General features: G+C 41.1%; 1 protein-coding gene across 20 annotated transcripts in view; it reads right to left on the minus strand.

Annotated features, from left to right (window-relative positions):
* Window positions 1-1,173: 1,173 nt before the first annotated feature.
* The window catches only part of PBRM1 (polybromo 1), a 56,461-nt gene continuing 38,769 nt past the window's right edge, over window positions 1,174-18,865 (minus strand). For 12 of the 20 annotated variants that reach the window (XM_048315298.1, XM_048315296.1, XM_048315291.1 and 9 more), the window contains 5 exons: window positions 16,816-17,017; window positions 8,577-8,732; window positions 6,252-6,322; window positions 4,607-4,823; window positions 1,174-4,310 (listed from right to left, as the gene is read on the minus strand). In XM_048315298.1, the coding sequence (XP_048171255.1) occupies window positions 4,138-4,310; window positions 4,607-4,823; window positions 6,252-6,322; window positions 8,577-8,732; window positions 16,816-17,017 (819 nt within the window). In that variant the 3' untranslated portion in view covers window positions 1,174-4,137. The other 8 variants (XM_048315305.1, XM_048315310.1, XM_048315304.1 and 5 more) reach the window with 3 other exon arrangements.

Here is an 18,865-nt window from a genome sequence, read left to right on the forward strand (position 1 = left end):
TGCAGCAGAGTTTTGTCCAAGCTTTTCAAATGCAGCCAAAGGAAGTAACAGCCATCTGATGTATTGGGGAATTTTGCCTTGGAGCAAAACTCTTCCTGTCATCAGTGGAGGCATGCTTTCACTTTGGATTTAATGCACAGATCCAGACTGTACCTGCACTCTGGTCATGGCCATCCCCAGCTCCTTCAGAGAAAGAGGACAAAATTCTTCCAGGCACTGGTGGGATGAATGCTGTTCCTGAGGAACTTCCTGAAATCAGTACTGGATGCTGGTGCTTCACACCAATGATGAGGGTCAAATTAGACTTGCTGGAAAATGCAGTTGGCAAAATGAACATAAGGTTTTATTTTATTAATCAAAGTTTCATGTGTATCACTGAATCAGAGCCCATTCCTTACACAATGTTCAGTGCCCAACCATTCTGAAACTTCAGTTTTCTGCACTTGCAGCCAAGAGGGAGCTACATACATTTATGGTTCATCTTTACTATCTCAGACTGAGCAAGATGTGGAGGATCATTAGAATTAGTTTCCTCTGGGCAACTGCAACAGAAGGAAGTCTTGTGAAGCTGGCAGCCTGTGTAAGAGGCAGCATTTATCCCCTGGGCTGAAAACATGAATGTGTGTTAATTAAATATAATGCTCTGTTCTGATTGTTTAAATAGCCCTCTGTAAATTTTATGCCAGGCACCTTGAGAGGTTCCTATCACTTAATTTTTCTTGCAGTTTGTACAGAAAATTTCTATCCTTGGTTCTAATTTAATTGTGTAAAAGATGTTTTTTCCAAATTACTCATCTGATTTCCTCTAATAAACAGCTACATGGAAGACAGTCCTGAACCACATTAGCTTCCAGATGAAATTAAGGCTTGCTGTTTATTTTCAAACCAATTAATATGGGGGCATCTGGGACTGACTGAATCTTATCACCTCCACTCAGCTGGTTCCCAATGCTTCACATGTTTTTTAAGGTTCATTGTTCATGCTCATTATGGCTGAGTTTTCAAGATCACTATTCTTATCACCTGCAGGCACATCTCACAATACACAGGACAACAGAAAAAGGATATTTTATCCATACACAAGCACACATGTATCAAGGACTGGATCAGCAGCAGCCAGAATTACTTGAAATAAAATCCTCACAGAAGTCTTAATGGAACACTCAAACCTGGTTAATCCAAAACACTTTGCAAACTATTTTTATTCAAATTAAAAAGACTCAGGTAAACAAAGTGATGGTACATACATGTTATAAACCTGGTTAGCAGCTCAGCCTTCAGGAGTACAAGATCTAATGAAAAGCCAAGCATGGATAAACCAGGTACAAAAACATATGCTGAAAAAAAGTCACCAACATCAACATTTTGAATTTTTACACAAACAGTAAGTTTTCTCATGGAAGGGAAGGACTGAGGAAGAGAACAAATAATCATTAGTTGTCTCCAACTGGTTTATGAAAATACCTGTCCTAGTTTTATCTATTTTCCACTCTCACAGAAGCCAACCATTGCCCACACATCCTTTAATTTTAATATGAAAGTTTTGTTTATGCCAGTACAATGAACGGCAGTGAAAAACAGATGAGGGGTTCAAACACCCACAAAGAGAAAAAGAGACAGACAGACATGTCTTCTTTTTTTTTTTTCCTTTTAAACCAGAGTGAGAAAAGTTTCTTTTGCTGGTTTTGAATTCTAGACTGTAGCCATTATATCCTAAATTTCACTGCAATCGACTGAAATGTCTCCAGTATAGAGAGAAACGATTTTGAAATAAATAAGGCTTAAAATAATTGATCAGGGCCAGCCCAGTGGCTTAGTGGTAGTGCTCTGCACTGCCTTGAGGGAGGAGCCAGGTTTTGTTTGCACTTCCAATCTCTTGCTCCTGGGCCAGAAAGAGCACTGAAAGGAGGGATTCAGCTGCTCGGCAGGAGAGAGCCAGTGCTGCACGTCTGCTCATCACTGACCTTCAGATAAATTAAACATCTGAGTTATACAGGCTCCAAAGGGAGTCCCATCCAGTCCTCAAAAGAAAATAAATAAAACAATAATTTAATTAAAATTCATCCCAGGTTCTTTGGTGTAATTTTTGTTAATGCTGAGAAGTAGGAGAATCTGGTGGTGTATTAGTACAATCCATGATAGTTCCAAATGCTCAAAAACTAGGATTTTGCTGCCTGATTCACTTCAACGTCCCATCTTTGTGGCTAAAACCTGCAAAACCTACGGTAACTTAAACACATTTTATAGAGGTGGTCTAAGACTATTCAACTTCTACTTTATTAAATAAAATTGGTCATTTACAAAGGCCAGTAAAGAATTTCTGTACCGTGGGTGTGTTACTTGTAGAGTTCAAAACTGTCATTTCCCTCTATGTTGTTTTGCTCTATTTCCTTCACATCCATTGCACATCTGACCTAAACTATCTTTAAGTGCCTATTTGTAATTACCTGGGGTATTTTGTGCAATGACTGGAGGATTGCAATAGGAGAGGGAGAGGAATTGGCCAGTAAAATTAAATCACAGTTTATACTTGCAAGTGTCACTTCCCTCATGAGTATTAATTACATCAGCAAAACAAACCCCAAGATACCCAGTATTTGAAGGAAAATATTTAATTTAACCTTCTGCCAAGTATACTGAAATGAAAATGTTCTGTACTAACAGACTTTAAAACTCATTTGCACATGATGAACATCTCTAGCATAAATGAAGTGTCTCAGTCAATCAGTTCATTTGGGCTGAGTTGCACTGCCCACATTCCTGCTGACTTTTTCCAAATTCATAGAGCTTTCCCAGTTACTTAAAGCAATCCAAAAGTATTATTTTTTTTTCAAAATTAAATAAATGAAAGGATTTACCTTTAAACAAATAACTTTGTAGTCCAAAAGGTTGGTTAGTTACGAGGACAGGTAAGTCTTTAGCAGAAGGCAGCCACAACCTTGAAATTTGGCAAGAAGAGTCGATACCTACTTTACTTAGATAAAAAAAAAAAAAAAGAAAAAAACCCCAAACTCTTTGAAGGCTGCAATGCAAGCACTCTATTTTTCCAATGTACTGGGTATGCTGACCTTACCCATACCATACCATACAGTAGTATTTTACTTTCAAGTTAATTTAAGCATCAGATTTCACTCAAATTTGCATTGCAAAACTTTCACTAAGGTTAATGAATACACTTAAAGAAAGCATACAAAAATGTCTTACAATGCCCAATCATGAACAGAGTATGTGTGAATTTAAAAAAACAACATGTTACTTCACTAACAAAACAACTCCACTTTTCTCCCCTAACTTACCTTCCAAGACCTGGGCTGGTTCCAAGTTCTGCAAGCCTCTCCCAGCACGGACAGAATCTCTCAGGGAAGGAGCTTTCCTGTCCCACTGCTGGGTGTTGGGGACATCACAGAACCCCCAGCACAGGCCATGGCAGATTAAATACTTCCCCTCTAAGGGCCTGCCAGCACAGGGATTGTGTTAATGATTTAGGATCACAATAGCCTTGGCTACACAGTTAAATAACTGGACAGGACTGGACAACATGAGCAGTCAAGACACCCTTGTCCCGTCCACACCAGCACTTCCAGGGCTGCTGTGGCCCACTCAGCCACCTCAGTGTTGACTTGGAATGCCAAATTTCCTTAGTGCCAAAGCACATCTTACCTTTAGCTTCTTTTAAGAGATCCTCCCTGTTCACATCGGAGCGAGAGCTCTGCCCGAAGTGGCCAGCACACACAAGCACAGGTACACACATTCTTATAGGATGTAAACTATGACTAATTCACATTCCACTGTATCAATCTGTAAATACTTTGTTTTCCTTTTTTTTTTTTTTATAAAAAAACAATGGCATCAGATTCTCAGCAATAAAGTATAAGAAAGATGAATCCTTGACTACACTCAACCAATTATGAAATCGCCTTTCAAACAAAGGAAACATATGCAAAAAATCTGTGTATTTGATAAAGTCAACTTAATATAACAAAAAGTGAAATATGCTTATTAAAAGTGTCCTTATATAAAAATGGTCTTGCAATGTACAGTAAAATGCAATACAAATTATTGTTGGTTATCTCTTCCCACCCAGTAACTAGACCAGCTATTGTCCCATGAACTCCTGAGGCAGGAGTGTTGCTGTGCCTACACATTCTCCAGGTTGTAGGCCTGGCGGATGTTCAGGGTGTCCCGCAGCATCAGATCCCGCAGGCGCCACAACGCGTCGGCCATGGTGGTGTGAGCCCCTTTGCTCTTCAACCAGTGCGAGGGGAGGCGGCTCTCCTGCTCCTTGGACAAGTGCACGTCTCGTCTTCGTGCTGGAAAATCCAAGAAATGCCCCAATTATCAACTGGTTTATTGTAGAAAAAGGCAAATATAACTCTATAGTATTAGGTAGTCTACTTTTGCTCTTTGTATGTAAGCCCATACCATTGATTCTTAGGTTTATACAACACTGGTGCAATTAGCCTGTGGATAATATAAATATTCTCAGTCTGTTGATTTGTCTTTAGGAATTAATCGCATGTATATATTTTAATAAGCAAACAGCAGATTTACGCTGCATTTTCTATAAAAGCAAAAATAATGGGCTACAAGGAACCCAAAGCCTTACCTGCAAGGGTCTGGTCCCACTTGCTGATGCTGTTTGACTCAGCACTGAGCCCCTCAATGTATTTCAGGTAGGCTTCAGAATGGAGGAGCCTCTGTGTCTTTGGTGGAGGGGAGACGAACATGGGGGTGCTGGGCTGCTGCATGACGGGCTGGCTGGCGGGGCTCTGCCCGGGGTACGGCGGCGGGGCCTGCTGGCCCGGCGGGCCCAGGATTCCGATCTGCAACGGCAAAGCCGGCGAGAGGTCACTCGGGGGGGCTGCAGGGAACCCCCGAGCTCCGGGGCATCCTCATGCAATGAAGTTTCAAGTGAGGTTATGTGCAAAGGCCTGAGAAAATCTCCCTCGGGACGCCCGCTTTGGCCAGGAGATGCACAGAGAGAGGAAGTGCAAACCAACCATATTCATACTGCACAGATACTGTTCATATTTCTGATCTATGTAAACATACTCTGGTTATCATCACCATATCTCTTCTCTCCTACTAACCTTAGTCACACCTTCCATCTCCTTTTTATTTCTCCAACTTGATCTGAAATACTGTGGTCCGTGAAGTGCAGAATTTAAAACATCTAATCCAAATTAACACAGATCCTTGGACGACTGGGATATTTCCACAGAATCGCTGTCAGGCAAAAATCTCAGGCAGGAGAATTCCCAGTCACACAGAAGAATTCCTACCACTGTCATTAACCAGCACTACTGAGAACTCAGCACAGACATCCCATGGTCTGGAATAACTCAATGTCATGACATCAGCACTTTACCACTTACTCAACTTCTGGTTCTCACAGAGTCCTGAAATGGTTTGGGTTGGAAGAGGCCTTAAAGCTCATCTCTTTCCAACCCCCTGCCATGTGCAGAGACACCTTCCACTATCCCAGGTTGCTCCGAGCCCCATCCAACCTTGCCTTGAACATTTCCAATGATGGAGCAGCCACAGCTTCTTGGGCAACCTGGGCCAGGCCTCTGAATAAATAACTTCTTCCCAGCATCTAATCTAAACCTCTCCTCTTTTAGTTTAAAATCATTCCCCTTCATTCTATCACTATCTGGCTGTGCATAGCCACTCTCCCTCCCTTTCTTTACACCCTCAAGCCAAAATCACATTTCTCTTCATGATGCAAAAATTTCGTCAATAAAATTGGAGATGTTTTGAACAGTTTATCTGCATTAATCACTGACAAGGAACAACTGATCATCACAGTTACCCAAACTCACAAATTCAGAACTGCCAATGAACATCTGCTTTACCAGGTTGTGAAATACAAATATTTTTCACCTACTCATCAACAGCTGATAAAATGGGCAGCATCCTCTGTGTCACAAAGCATGCAGAACCTAAATTATCACCAGTTTCACAGTGTGCTGAAATGACTCAGTTTAGTAGAAAACTAAGAGAAAACACTGTGTTGTTTATACTGAAGTTACCTCACTGGACAAACCTCTCGAGCCTAACAGCAATTCAACCATCAAATACAGACACACTCTCCGAGTGTGAGATATTAACTGGTTCTAAACACATCAGAACATTTCATTTCTGTTCTCCCTGAGAAAGTCTATGTGATTCCCTACATGTCTGAACTGGGATGTTGCTCAAATGCTGATTCTGAGCCTTAAAGCTTCATAAATAATGCAAGAATGACTCACCTGCTGTCCAAAAGGACTTGCTCCTGGTGCTGGAGTGCCTACCATGGGGGACACATTTTGGCCTATAACACCTATATTCCAAAATATAAAATAATTAGTCTTACTTCAGAGCAGTGACAAATACCTCTCTTTGGTCTTCTATAGTAAGAATTTATACTTTGATATCACTGCTCACAGTTATTTTAAGGAGATGTACAACATTCAAATATCCCCCTTGCCCCCAGTAAAAAACTTCACAGGTTTCTGAATGAAAGAAAAAAAAAGAAAAAAGCCAGCATGACAACGACCAAACACTGATATGTGGCCTGTTGAATTATTTTAATTAGAGAAATGCAAAGTGAATAGTTTTTGCTTTTCAGGTTTTTTTCACGTTACTTAGTGATTGCCTGACTGCATCTTTTCATTTATAATATACACCTTTGGCTTGACAGGATCTTCCTGTAGTCCTTTAAGAAAGGAAATGCTAATCTGCTTTAGCAACATTTAACATTTCCTTGTGTTCAGTTTTGTAAAATACATTCACAGCAGGATAAATTCAATAGCCTTAAATATAGAACAATTAGTGTTTGAAATCAGTGCCAAAAAAATAAAAGTGATTTTTCTCAAGCATATTGGGACTTTTCCCTACTGCACAGAGTGCAGCACAACTGTGTCAGTCTTACATACAAAAATGTACAGATCTAAATGAGAGTCATGCAGTTCCTGATATTTTACATACAGATGCTTTGGTCTGAAAAAAATCAAAAGTTATGTGCTGCTGCTGCTTTTCTTTCTGTTTGTGCCACTTCTCATGTTCATTCACTGGAAAAGCTGCAGACTAACTGTGCTCTTCCTGAGGGTTTAATTTACATGAATTAAATGCATGATTTCTGTATCAGTGATCAAAAGATGTGCCACTGGGTTTCACACACTAAAGTGTTTTTCAAATGCACTTTCTGTTTGATCACAGCTCCCATTTTAAATGCATCTGTAGAGTATGTCAGAAATTGGGAAAAACATTGGTAACACAAGCTGTGGAAATATTTTTGGTCCAAAGGGAAGGGGTCTGGAGGAGGGCACCCTCCCCTCGCCCGCATCAGAGCACGGCTCCACCCTTCACCTGCAGTGCCCAGTTCAGCACCACTTCACCAGTGCTCCTCCATTCCCAGGCATTGTTTCTTTGCTAATCCACATCCTGTCAGTTTTAAACACGATCCATCCAGCCCACTGCAGTGAGAAAAGCCCTTTAAAGAGATGCACTGTCCTGGATTCACCTCCCACACGTTTGGCTGGTGTGTGCTAAGTGTCACAGCACAGCTGTTGTCCTGCTGCCTCTAGGTGCCATCGCAGGGAATCGTGCACTCCAGCCAAGCTGCACACGTAGTACTGATGGATCTCATAAACACCAGGCAAGCAAACAAAAGCTCCCCAACTCAAATAATTTACATACAGATAAAATTCTTAACAGAGCTTCTGATAAACACAGTTGCAAGGGGGTAGGGGGAGACAAATGAGACCATTTTGTCCACAGCTTGTTCAACTGCTGAACATAGGGATGCACATCTTTTACACAGGCACATGAGTTATCAGAGGTAAAAAATGAATCAGCAGAAAACAGGACCAGAAGGCAGATGAGTGTTTTTCCCCTTAATGGGGACATGCTAATGGCATTAACACTGGCAAAAGATTTATCTCATTTAGCCTCACTTTTCATCAAAAGTGTGGCAAAAATACAGGTAATGTAGTAGAAATGCTCTCAAAAATCAATTCAAAATTTGGCCACATAGAATACTGAATCCACCTTGTCCCTACATATTTCCAGTCACTGTTCTATCAGCAAGCTTTAATCTGAACACAGTTTTACAATAACACATCAGTGCCCTGGTGGCCGAGGAGTCTTACATGACCAGGGCTCATTTCAGTGCAGTCTGACATTAACACACTGAAAAAGACTTTGGTAAGGAATGAGAACAATAGATTTCATTTATAAGCCCACTTCAAATACGAAAAGGATGAGTGTAGGGATTCTGTTCTAATGACATAAGGATATGAATAGGCTGATTTCAGCTTTTCACACTTCTGATAAACTCATGCACAATCATCAAGATTTTTTTGGCTGGAACAAAACTCCTGCTGGAGCAGCACCACATTCCTCCAGTACCCTTTCCCTGAGGGTTTACTGGATATGCTGTTGTGTCACTGTTTTGCACACCCCTCATATTCAGCAGTGCTGCTGCTCACAAACCAAAGCCACGAACCGAACAAGCTGCAGAGAACTCCTGTAACAACAGGTTAAACCAAGTACATGACAATGAAATACAGAGGGAATGAGGATGAGGTTCTTACCGGGTGGTGGGATGCCTGGGATGCCTGGCATACCTGGCGGGAGTTGGTGGGGTGGGGGCACCCCTGGGTGAAGTGGCTGCATGCTGCCCATGCTAACAATGCCATCAACTGGGCCCTGCAAAGGTGGCAGCACCGGTGGATAGCCACTTATCATGCCTTGAAGGACACAACAAATTTCAAACATGCATCAATAACATGCAATATGGTCTACACAGTATGCACAGACATGCACTATCCACACACACACACACAAAAAAAAGCACCTTTAGTACAGCAAGACAATACTACAATTAGTATCTTGCAAGAAAAAAAAAACAAACCCTAAAAATAAATAAAAGCTGTAAATATGAAACACTATACTTTTGATGAATTAGTATTTAGTGTATTTGTATGCTTCTCACGGGGCAATAAATGTTGAATACTCAGGTATGTTAACACAAGGAATAAATTCAGCCACAATTAAATGTTACTAATGCAAGCAGTTTTAATACAGCTTAAAGCTCTGCCATCTGCATACAGATTACAAACACAACACTAACTTGCCAGCCCCACGGACAGCCCTGCTCTGAGGCCACAAAAATAAAACCCCAGACATTTTCCTGCAGTACACATGCAAAATTGATGCACAAAAGCCCTACAACATTTACATACTTGAAACTAATGGCAGTGATGGGTGATTTTTATTAAACCATCTCCAGTATGAACTAAGGCAGTAATACAAATTTTACACTTGGGTGTGCTGGGCTGCAATAATTTACACTCACGGCATTAAACTTTAGTGAAAGGACTTAAAAGGAGCACCCCCTCACAGAATTTCACTGTCCATGTCTTCAAGGTGTCTTTATAGGAAAACCAGTGACACTGCAAACACTGTATTGTGCTGCTGCTCAAAAATCTAGTTTTCTGTATGTGAGGCAAGAAAATGGAGAGCTTTTTCTGGCTTCGGCTCAGATTTGCTGCTATCCATGAAGTGAACCTACACAGTGTAACTGCACTATGCTTGTTAGGCCCTGGAATGTTTAATTTAAATGGATGCATTGCCAGGTAAGCAAGGAAAGGGGTTGGAAAGACAATGAAAAGATGACAGAGGACAGAAGGAGGTCTAGAGAGATGAGGTAAGTAGAAATGCAGATTTTCTGGGGCTTTTATAGTCTGTTCCAAGAAACCACCAAGTCTTTGCCACACTCCCTGTAATTCAGAAAAGGAACTTCCAAACCAGAGATTTCTGGAGTGAGACTGGCCAAAATCTCTCACCAATTCTGACTGAGAACAGAGTTGATGCAAGCTCAGGATCTAAACAGGAGGAGCAGTTCCAAAATAAAAGCTAAACCTGTTGCTTCCTCAGGAAGTTACAATAGTGAATAATCTCTAATCCCAAAAGCTTTACATGGAGAAAACACCAAGAAAATAAAGAACTAATCTCCCTCGAGCCTTCACTTTCCACAGGACACCTAGACTGACACATTAAATATGCCTTAGGTACCTATTTCAAATATCTGGAACCTTATGTGTACCTCCTTATTACAGGGAAATCCTTATTTCCAATGGAGAAAAGTAAAAGAAGAAAAACAACAAAAGCCTCCTTGGCATAAAGGGCTTTCTCACTGTACCTTCTGCCTGGTACTTCCAGGGCACCTCGAGCTGCTGACACACCTTCAGTGCAACCCTCCAAGGAATTAAACCCATATTTATCAGTCATGGAACCTTCTTTCTACATTTCCAATTAAAATACTCAACAGCTGGTTAATAAAGGTGCCATCAAATCTCCATGAGAAATCAGTTCTTGTAGCTCGTTTTGAATAAGAGCAGCCACTTTCTTACCCCATGTATGAATTGCAAACTTTCATTTTAAACTAGCAAACATGGCCAAACTATTTCCAGCTCCTACAACTATGGTTCAGGATGTCTTTGAAATTACTTGTTTTTCTGTTTCTTACCATAATGACATAAGATTAAGTAAACTTTACCTAAATGTAGAAGACACTAAAGTGCTGCACGCTAAGAGAAACTCATCTTAGAAGGCTTCCAGATTTCCTGGACCCGTGGGCCATGAAGAAGTTCTGTGATGGAGAAGCTCTCTGAACTAGAGAAAAGCAATCCAGGGATGGAGGAGGATGTGAGAGGTCCAACCAGAACAAGATACTTCCAAGTAGGACTTGTGAAAACCAAAAGATGAAAGACCGTGTTTTTCAAATGGGCCACAAAAGTAGAAAGAGTTTAAAAGGATCTGCTCCATCATCTACTTTAAGGAAGTTATTTCCCAAAGCCAAAGTGAAGAGCCTTGAGTGTTGATCTGCTTGCGTAAGACAATGGTCTGAAATCAAGGTTTGCTGTCACAGGAAATAAGGTAGCATGTGTAGTTTGCAGAATGCACGTTTTTGGGAAAGTTTTAAGGAAGTGTTAATAGCAAGTATTACTGCCCATCAACACCTGCCTCCAAAAATTCGAAAAGTGACTCAGTGCCAAAAAACCCAAGAATCAAACCAAGAAAACACAACCACAAGAGGATGATACTTCTACATATTCTAGATCGAAGTAAATTATTCACAAAAGAAATCAGCACTGGGGAACTCATCCCCCCCCATCCTTTTCCTTAATGTACGCACAGGTAAGTGTACATACACACACACACAAACATACACCAACTGCAAACAGTTCAGAGGGAAATTACCACAAACAGCGAAAAAAAGCCAAAAGAAAAATGCAACTCAGTGAAAACAAATGCTTTGTAACCTGGAGATCATGAACCAACTAAGGAATGTGCCTTCAGTTAAACATCCATGCAGCCTATTTACTGAAAAAGGAATTTAGAGACCATGATGAAAAAAGCTTCAAGGCTGTCAGCTCGAAATAAGGCCACAGCCTCTGAGATGAGAAAGAAAAAGAAAAATGACAAAAGAACAAATGGAATAATTGGAATGTCTTAAGGGAAAGCCAAAAAGACCCCGAAACTCAAATCAAAACCCTCCAAATACTCGTTTTTATCTACTCGGAACTATTTTGACCTTGACTGAAGCAATTTAATTCTTATTTTAAATAGAAACTGGGAAAGGAAAGCAACCTATCAAGTCACACCTAAATAATTTTCTCACCCATGTATGGCTGATTTCCATACAAGAATCTTCAGTGGACTACATTGTCTTCAGATCTGATCCTGAAAATACTTACTCCGAGCATACTCCCTATGAAATCAAGCCGGATTACAACTGGTAACGAGCTCAACACCCAGCAACAGGGACCTCGTGGAAGAGTTCTCCAAGCTCAGTTCTATTCTGAAAAATAACCTGATAAAACCAGCAATGTTGTCATTTTGTCTTTGTTTCTGCAATGGCTCTAGATCCTGGTCTGCTCTGCTTACCAGTGCCTAAGAGGCAATTCTACAAAGCTTTTGCTTGGATTTAAAATCTGGGTTAGACTCTGTTGGCCTCTCACCTCCCTGACAATAAAACCCCCAACAATCTCCCTCCTGCTTTACCACTGCCACAGATGCTGCATGCACTAGAAGACTATTTAGCTGCTGCCCTCCTGCCACAGCAGGGCTAAAGGTGAACTCTGCAAGGCAGAGTGAATAAACACGACTGCACACTAACAGAACAGGACCACTGCAAGGAGGACCCCGCTTCCCTGCGTTTTCCAGAGGCTACTCTCCACTGCAGCAAGTAACACTGGACACCAGGCCACTGCTGCACTAGGTATGTTCATCATGAAGAAGGACTGAAGAGTTCGAGCTTTTGCTTCCAACGTGACCCAAGAGAGTGTTCAGAGTTATGAAGGGGGTTGATAAAGTGGATGAGGAAAAAATGGTCATAGCTCCTACGTTTTACCTGCAACGGGTGTCAACTGCTGATTGAGCATTCCCATTGGTGTTGGTGGCGGCACCACCCCCATAAGAGCCCCGACAGGAGTGCCTGCCCGGGGGGAGGAATTCTGCTGCTGTGCTGCTCGCTCTCTCTCCTGCTGCTCAGCAACTTTAGCTGCCCGCTCTGTAAAAGTATTTTAGATTTTCAGTTCTGTTTTGTAACCCAGAATTTCAAAATATTATCTGTTCATTAAAAAGGACTAGTCAGACACTGGCATAGTTTAGTCAAATATAAAGTAGAACAGATGAATCTTTTTTATACAGCATATGATTTGATTTCATGTGGCTGCAGCTAAGACTTTTAGAGAACCTTTCATGAAAAATATTCTGCAAAGTTTTATCTCTTTCTAAAAAAAAAAATTAAAATAATTAAAATAAATAATAAAACAAAAATTTAAAAAAGTTAAAGAACAAATTTGATGATAATAACACCAGTGTTACCAACATGAAGCAGCAGTCCAGCACTAGGCTCAGTCCGCACTAGGACATGGCAAAACATTCCCTGTTTTGACACCACTGGCTCAGCCAAACCAGGTGCAGCCAAGGCCAGCAGCTCTTGGGCAGATCCTCTACCAGCTGCTGTGGGAATTGAAGCCCCACATCTGCCAGGTGTGCTGCAAAGAGCAGACAGCAGTGCCAGCTGGTGGCACAGTCATTTGTGGGCTCCCCATATATTTTACTACTGATGCAGCTGAAAAGTGGTGGCAAAATCGGGGAGCATTTGTAAAGTTTCCCTAGTGCAGATTGGTCCTTAGCTTTTGGAACATAACAAGCAGCAGTTTGATAAACCAAAAATACTTTTCTCTGCCTCTTTCTGTCATTTCCCCGTTTGGTCCCCTATGAGTCATTTTTTTTTTTTTCTGAAGATGTCTAACTCACATTGTGCTGCTCACTGGAGGTCATGTGTGTCCTTTGTACGATGAATCTGGTCATTATCTCAATCAAGTCTCTCACTGTGACTGCAAGAACAAAAGATCTACTGCAGGGTAATCTGACCAGAGGACAATTTTATATTAAGGGAAGGGCAAAGGGTCATGGGAAGAAGAAAAAAAAAACAAAACCCAAACAAACAAAAAAGGAGATATACTGAATGCCCACACTCCAGGTGCTTTGGGGGCGTGCAAGTCCCTGCTTTGTATACTCTGAACGTTGTGTCTGACTGGCACAATGAGGAACAAGGAAGAATAAACGGACGCAGGATACATCTCCAGCAATTTTTAACAACAGTGAATGCAGGGCTATGAGCTCTCTTGCAGTTGGTGAAAGACAGAAACTGCCACTAAACAAGCAATCAAGGTCCTCTGTCAAAGGAAGGCTAAGAAGAAGTTCATCAAGGAGATTAAGTTATGCACCCTGCCAGTGTTACTCGCTTCCCCTAGGACATGACTTCAAACGTCTATCACACTTTGGACTCCTCTAGAACCTGTTTGTGCAGCTTCTAGCACTACTTCCACACACTCAAAGACCAGTTTCATTTCCAAAGGCACCTCCTTCCTTCTTCCCACTTCTGCAATTTCAGGTGATGCCTTTTCCTGGTCTTAAAATCAAGAGTCAAACACGGTTAGAAGGGGAAAAGGGATTTTACCTTGGTATTTATTTTAAGGATCCTTAGGTGCACACATCCAGGTCATATGCATCGAAATGCACCTTGCCAAATACCCCCCCCAAAAGATCTGGTATAACATTACAGGTTTTATTAATTAGCATATCTATCAAAGATTCTCTAATGAGAGGCTCAAGTGAGACCCCCTCCCCAAGGAGCCTTCCCCTGGATGGTTCTATCTTAGTTTACAGAATGTGTTCTGGAGAGGGCATCGGGGTCTGGGGCACACTGATCCCTAGCTACGAAGCTCCTCAAATGTTTAGTCTCTTAGCTTGACAAACAAGTCCAAGAATGTAGGCAAAAAGCACTAAGAATACAGAAGTTGTAAAAAAGGTATAACAGGGGTATAAAAGAAAAGGCAAAAAATCTTCATGGCATCACAGGGAGTGATGACGACGCAGAGAAACTCCTACAATTAACACAGGCAACTTAGATGTGATTGAGCACAAAATACACAAGATATTTAAAGGTAGATCCTGAAGCAGAAAAATGAGATAATCTTCTCCAGAGCACAGCAAGCACTTGGGGAAAAGATGAAGCAGTTGTTCTGACTCTCACCTACTTTTGACCAGCTAAAAAAAAAAAAGGTCAGACAAAAGCATAAGAGACACTCTGATGAATGAGAAATTACTGTTAAGTGTTCAGCTTTATCAGACTTCAGAGTACTAAGGTTTGAAGAGGGACTCGACGTAGGACAGTACTTAAGTTTTATCTAGCCCCTATCCATGCCCTGACTGCCACAGAACTAACAAATGGAGTAACGCTGCCAAAGGGAACTGCAGGAGGTATCTGAAAGTTCAGCCTAGAGCATTCACCCTAATACTCAATACTAAACCCAAATCACATAGGCCAGGACTTGAGATCATTCAAACATTTCCAACACATCTCAAGAGACAGGAGAGAGACCCTCTGCTTTGAACAGAGTTTTTCCTTAAAACAGGCCTTTCCCTCAATCCCATGCATTCTTTTATTTTACTTTATCTAGCTATGCAGGCACTTCCAACACAGCCTCTTCTTTACTCAACTATTGCTAAAAAACCAACTAATACCCTGCACACAAACCAAATGAAATTTTCAGTGGGTCAAAATAGATCTAAAATGTAAACTACTTTTCACCAGAAAACGGAAGAGCCCTTTTTCACTGAGGTGTCAAACCATGCCCACTCCCTGCTCCATGGCTCACATCCACACCAGGGAACACATGAATTTTGTCTCCTCACAGTGGAAGGAGTGGAGTTTCTCTCCTTCCACATATGGTAAGCAAACACAGTTTGGACACTTTGTCACCGCATCCCAACCCCTCAAAAAAAAGCAAAAATAAGTCTAATTCGGGGTAGACACGAAGCCAGGAAAACTGCAGCTCAAACCCCAAAAGCTTTGGAAAATTTTAATTGAGAAGGAAGATTAAAATGGAAGCACACAGACAATCATTAACACAGTGGACAAACAGAGCCTTCCTGCAGAAGGGCAGGACTTTAAGCTGCTCTAAGCAAGGAAGCAGTGACATGCCAGCCATCCTCCTGCTGAAGGATGAGGCTGTAAAGGAGGGATCTGCCAATAAAAAGATCATACATGCACCTAGAAGGGTGTAAAAGGAAGCAACTACAGAAGGCCCCAGTACTCTCACAAAGAAAGAGCGTTACCGTTTCCCTTCGCAGCATTTGCAAAGCAAACTTGCACAGAGCAAAGAGTGCTGTGTTACCCTCCAGAACTGCAAAGAGCTGCTACTGAAAATTCAGAAAGGACTGAAGTGGCTGAGAGTGGACAGTAACAGCATGCAAGCTTCCAGCCTCAAGATCAAAGCTGCCTTTAAGTTACGAGTGTGCGGAAAACCTATCAAATCTCATTTTCAAAGTTGTAACTTAATTGGGCCATAACTTTCCAGGGTGTTGAAATGTTCCTATCCAAAGGAGCATTTTCTTTCAATAAAATTGCATCAATACAGTAGTTAATAGTGTTGACATGCTATTAACTAGAGAAATAACTATGGATGTTAAACCCATGTATTTGGCTTGGGTAAGGGCTGGCTGTTAAAGATCAGCTGTGTTTTATTTTAATCAAATAAAAGTTAAAACACTATGACTATTTATCAGAAGGGAGGGAAGGAATGGAAGGAAAGGAGGGAGGGAAGAAAAGGAGGGAGGCAAAGAAAGGAAAGGAGGGAAGGAATCAAGGAAAAGAAGGGAGGAAAGGGACAAAAGATATGTCTAAAGTATCTCATGATTATGAAATATTCCTAGGCTTACTTCAGGATATGAAATCTCTCAATAAAATCAGTTACAACAGTTGATTAATACTGTACTGAACAGTAAGTCATATTTACAGTACAGTACAAGCCTCTTAGGACTCTAAGTACTGTTAATAATGAACTTTTCCCCACTCCCCTGTAAGCCTTTCTTACCTGCTGCTACAGCTCTCAAGAGCTTCTTGTCCAAAATTCCCCCCAGTCCTTAAGGAAACATTCACAAAATATTTTTCCAACTGACTTCTAGCCCAGGGGCTTCATGCCCCCTTACTTCTAACTTGTCCCCATTTTCTTGGTCTTTGTTAATTTGGTTATTTGTGGCAAAGACATTTAAATTATCAGTTGTGCTCTACATAACTGAAACATGCTCTTTGCTCCTCTTCAGTCATCTCTCTATGCGAACTTCTCATTAAGGTACGTCCAGAACACAAACATAAATATTTTCTTTTATTAAGCCTGTCATCTGAACAACAGAAAGTGTTGAGAAAGAAAAAAAGGCAGAAAAGAGTTCAGCATCTCAGTTTTTACTTACCTTCATATTCTGCTTTCTTTGTTGCTTCCAAGTTTCTCCATTCAGTTCCTACAAGTCTGCTGAGCTCTCCAAAGGAGTAGTCTGGGTGCTGAGCTTTAATCACAGCTCTCATCTCGCTGCTAAACAAGATGTACCCACTCATGTTGATCTTCCTTTTTGATCCCTCCTTCTTGGTGCTGCCCTTAACAGACTTGGGAGTGGACTGTGAGAAAAAGCAGTTATGACCACAAGTGTACAAAAGAGGAGGCCAGAAGAGAACACAAGGAATTGTGTTATGTCACAGATTTCATCCATTGAGCTGTTCAGAGACATTGCCAACACAAGTTGAGTAAAATATTTTATTTGCCATCACACATTTTAGGAAAATGCTTCCCCACTTCCTCCTCAACCTTTGCAATCCTCACTCTCCCTCATTCCACCTTCTAAATGCTATTTTGCCTGCCAGACTTTCCTTTCTCTCCAGTGTTCACATCTCTTTATGCAAGTAGCCATTTCTCCCTGAAAAACCGAAGCCCAGTTTATTGTTGATCACTGTTTACCTGCACAAGAGGTTCACATCATGTTCTTATGTTGATGAGTAACAAAAATTCTGCTCCTTTGCTTTTCCTACTACAGATGCTCCTGGTGAGAGCTCCTTGATGTTTTCAGCCATCAAAAAATTAATCTATTCTGACATCTCTATAGTGAGATACCACAGCTGGAACCCCTTTTTGAAGGCCCTTCCGCCTGTATTTGTCACAGGAAACCATAATTCATCCATAGTCTGACCAGTAACACCCATAAATGTATCATCACATCAAAACCGTCAAAAGGCCTTTCTCATACCCTAAATGTTACAAATCTGTCACATCTTGAAAAGTGTCATTGTTTCCAAATACCTGGTGGAGGCAAAAAAGAAAACAAAAATATATTCAACTGTTTCCCTCCTCTCCTGAAATTCTGACCATGTTACTGATTCCTTCTACTTGCTGCTTTGACCCCACAGTTCAACACTCTTCTCTCAGCTAAAAACAAAGTTTTAGGGATACCAAGATGCTCATCAATTTAAGCAAGATGAACTGAGGCCCACTTAAATGTGATTCTAAACTGCACTGTACTAACTTGCAAAGTTTTCATTATGAACCTAAAGACAACTTGTGTGGATGAAGTGAAGAAAACTCCACACAGGGTCTGGGATGATATACAGGATACATACAATTCCATCCTGACTTCCTGGGCAAGCCCGCTCTGGCAGATGGAGAGTTCTCAAATCAAAAATAAGGAAATCTAATTCTATATTTGGCCTCTGATACATCTGCAAATAGAGAGCTACAAGTTTACCAGCTGTTCTAGCCTTTATAGTTCTTGCACCAGTTTGGGTAACAGTAATCTCATGGAAAAGCCTACCCACCAGTTTGGAAGGGCAAACAAGACTTTGAGAAACCATAAGAATTCCAAATTTGGTTCTTGCATTCTCTGTTCTTTTACATCTCCCATACACACAGTTTCAAAGGAACAGTCTTTTCCAACGCAGTCAGATAACTGCTTATTTAGTTTCAGACTTGCTCAAAGAAGAAATCAAGCAGGACCCCCTTTCTATGCCTTTTCTCAGCCATTTTGTTGAAGAAAAGAATGAAACTGCCCATCTTTTTTTTAGGTACTTTGACTCCATTCACAGCAAATTGCAGCAGGAAAGCATCACCCACCTATCTGTCAAGCCCCACAATACCACATATTCACTTGTCTTGTCTCCTCTCATCCTTAGGTGTTATAAGAGCTCCTTTGTTGGCAGGAGAAAAAAAAAGTTTACAAGTTCTGGGATTTAATAGTTGCTAGATAAAATTCCATTTCTATTTGGAATACTCTTCAAGAGTTTTCATGTTGCTTATAAAATTCAGCACATTAAACAAGAGTGGTGAGAAACCTTGCAAGGGAGGATGCACTTGGTGGCTGCCCACATGGCAAACATCACACTTAAACCAGGCAAAAGCTTTCAACTTCAGCAACTCTTTCATGACATCCAAACACATTTCTACCCCGGGGTCACATCCTTGCAGTGTAATGAAGCAGA

Source organism: Corvus hawaiiensis, chromosome 11 (assembly GCF_020740725.1).
Source record: "Corvus hawaiiensis isolate bCorHaw1 chromosome 11, bCorHaw1.pri.cur, whole genome shotgun sequence".
Lineage (NCBI taxonomy): Eukaryota > Metazoa > Chordata > Aves > Passeriformes > Corvidae > Corvus > Corvus hawaiiensis.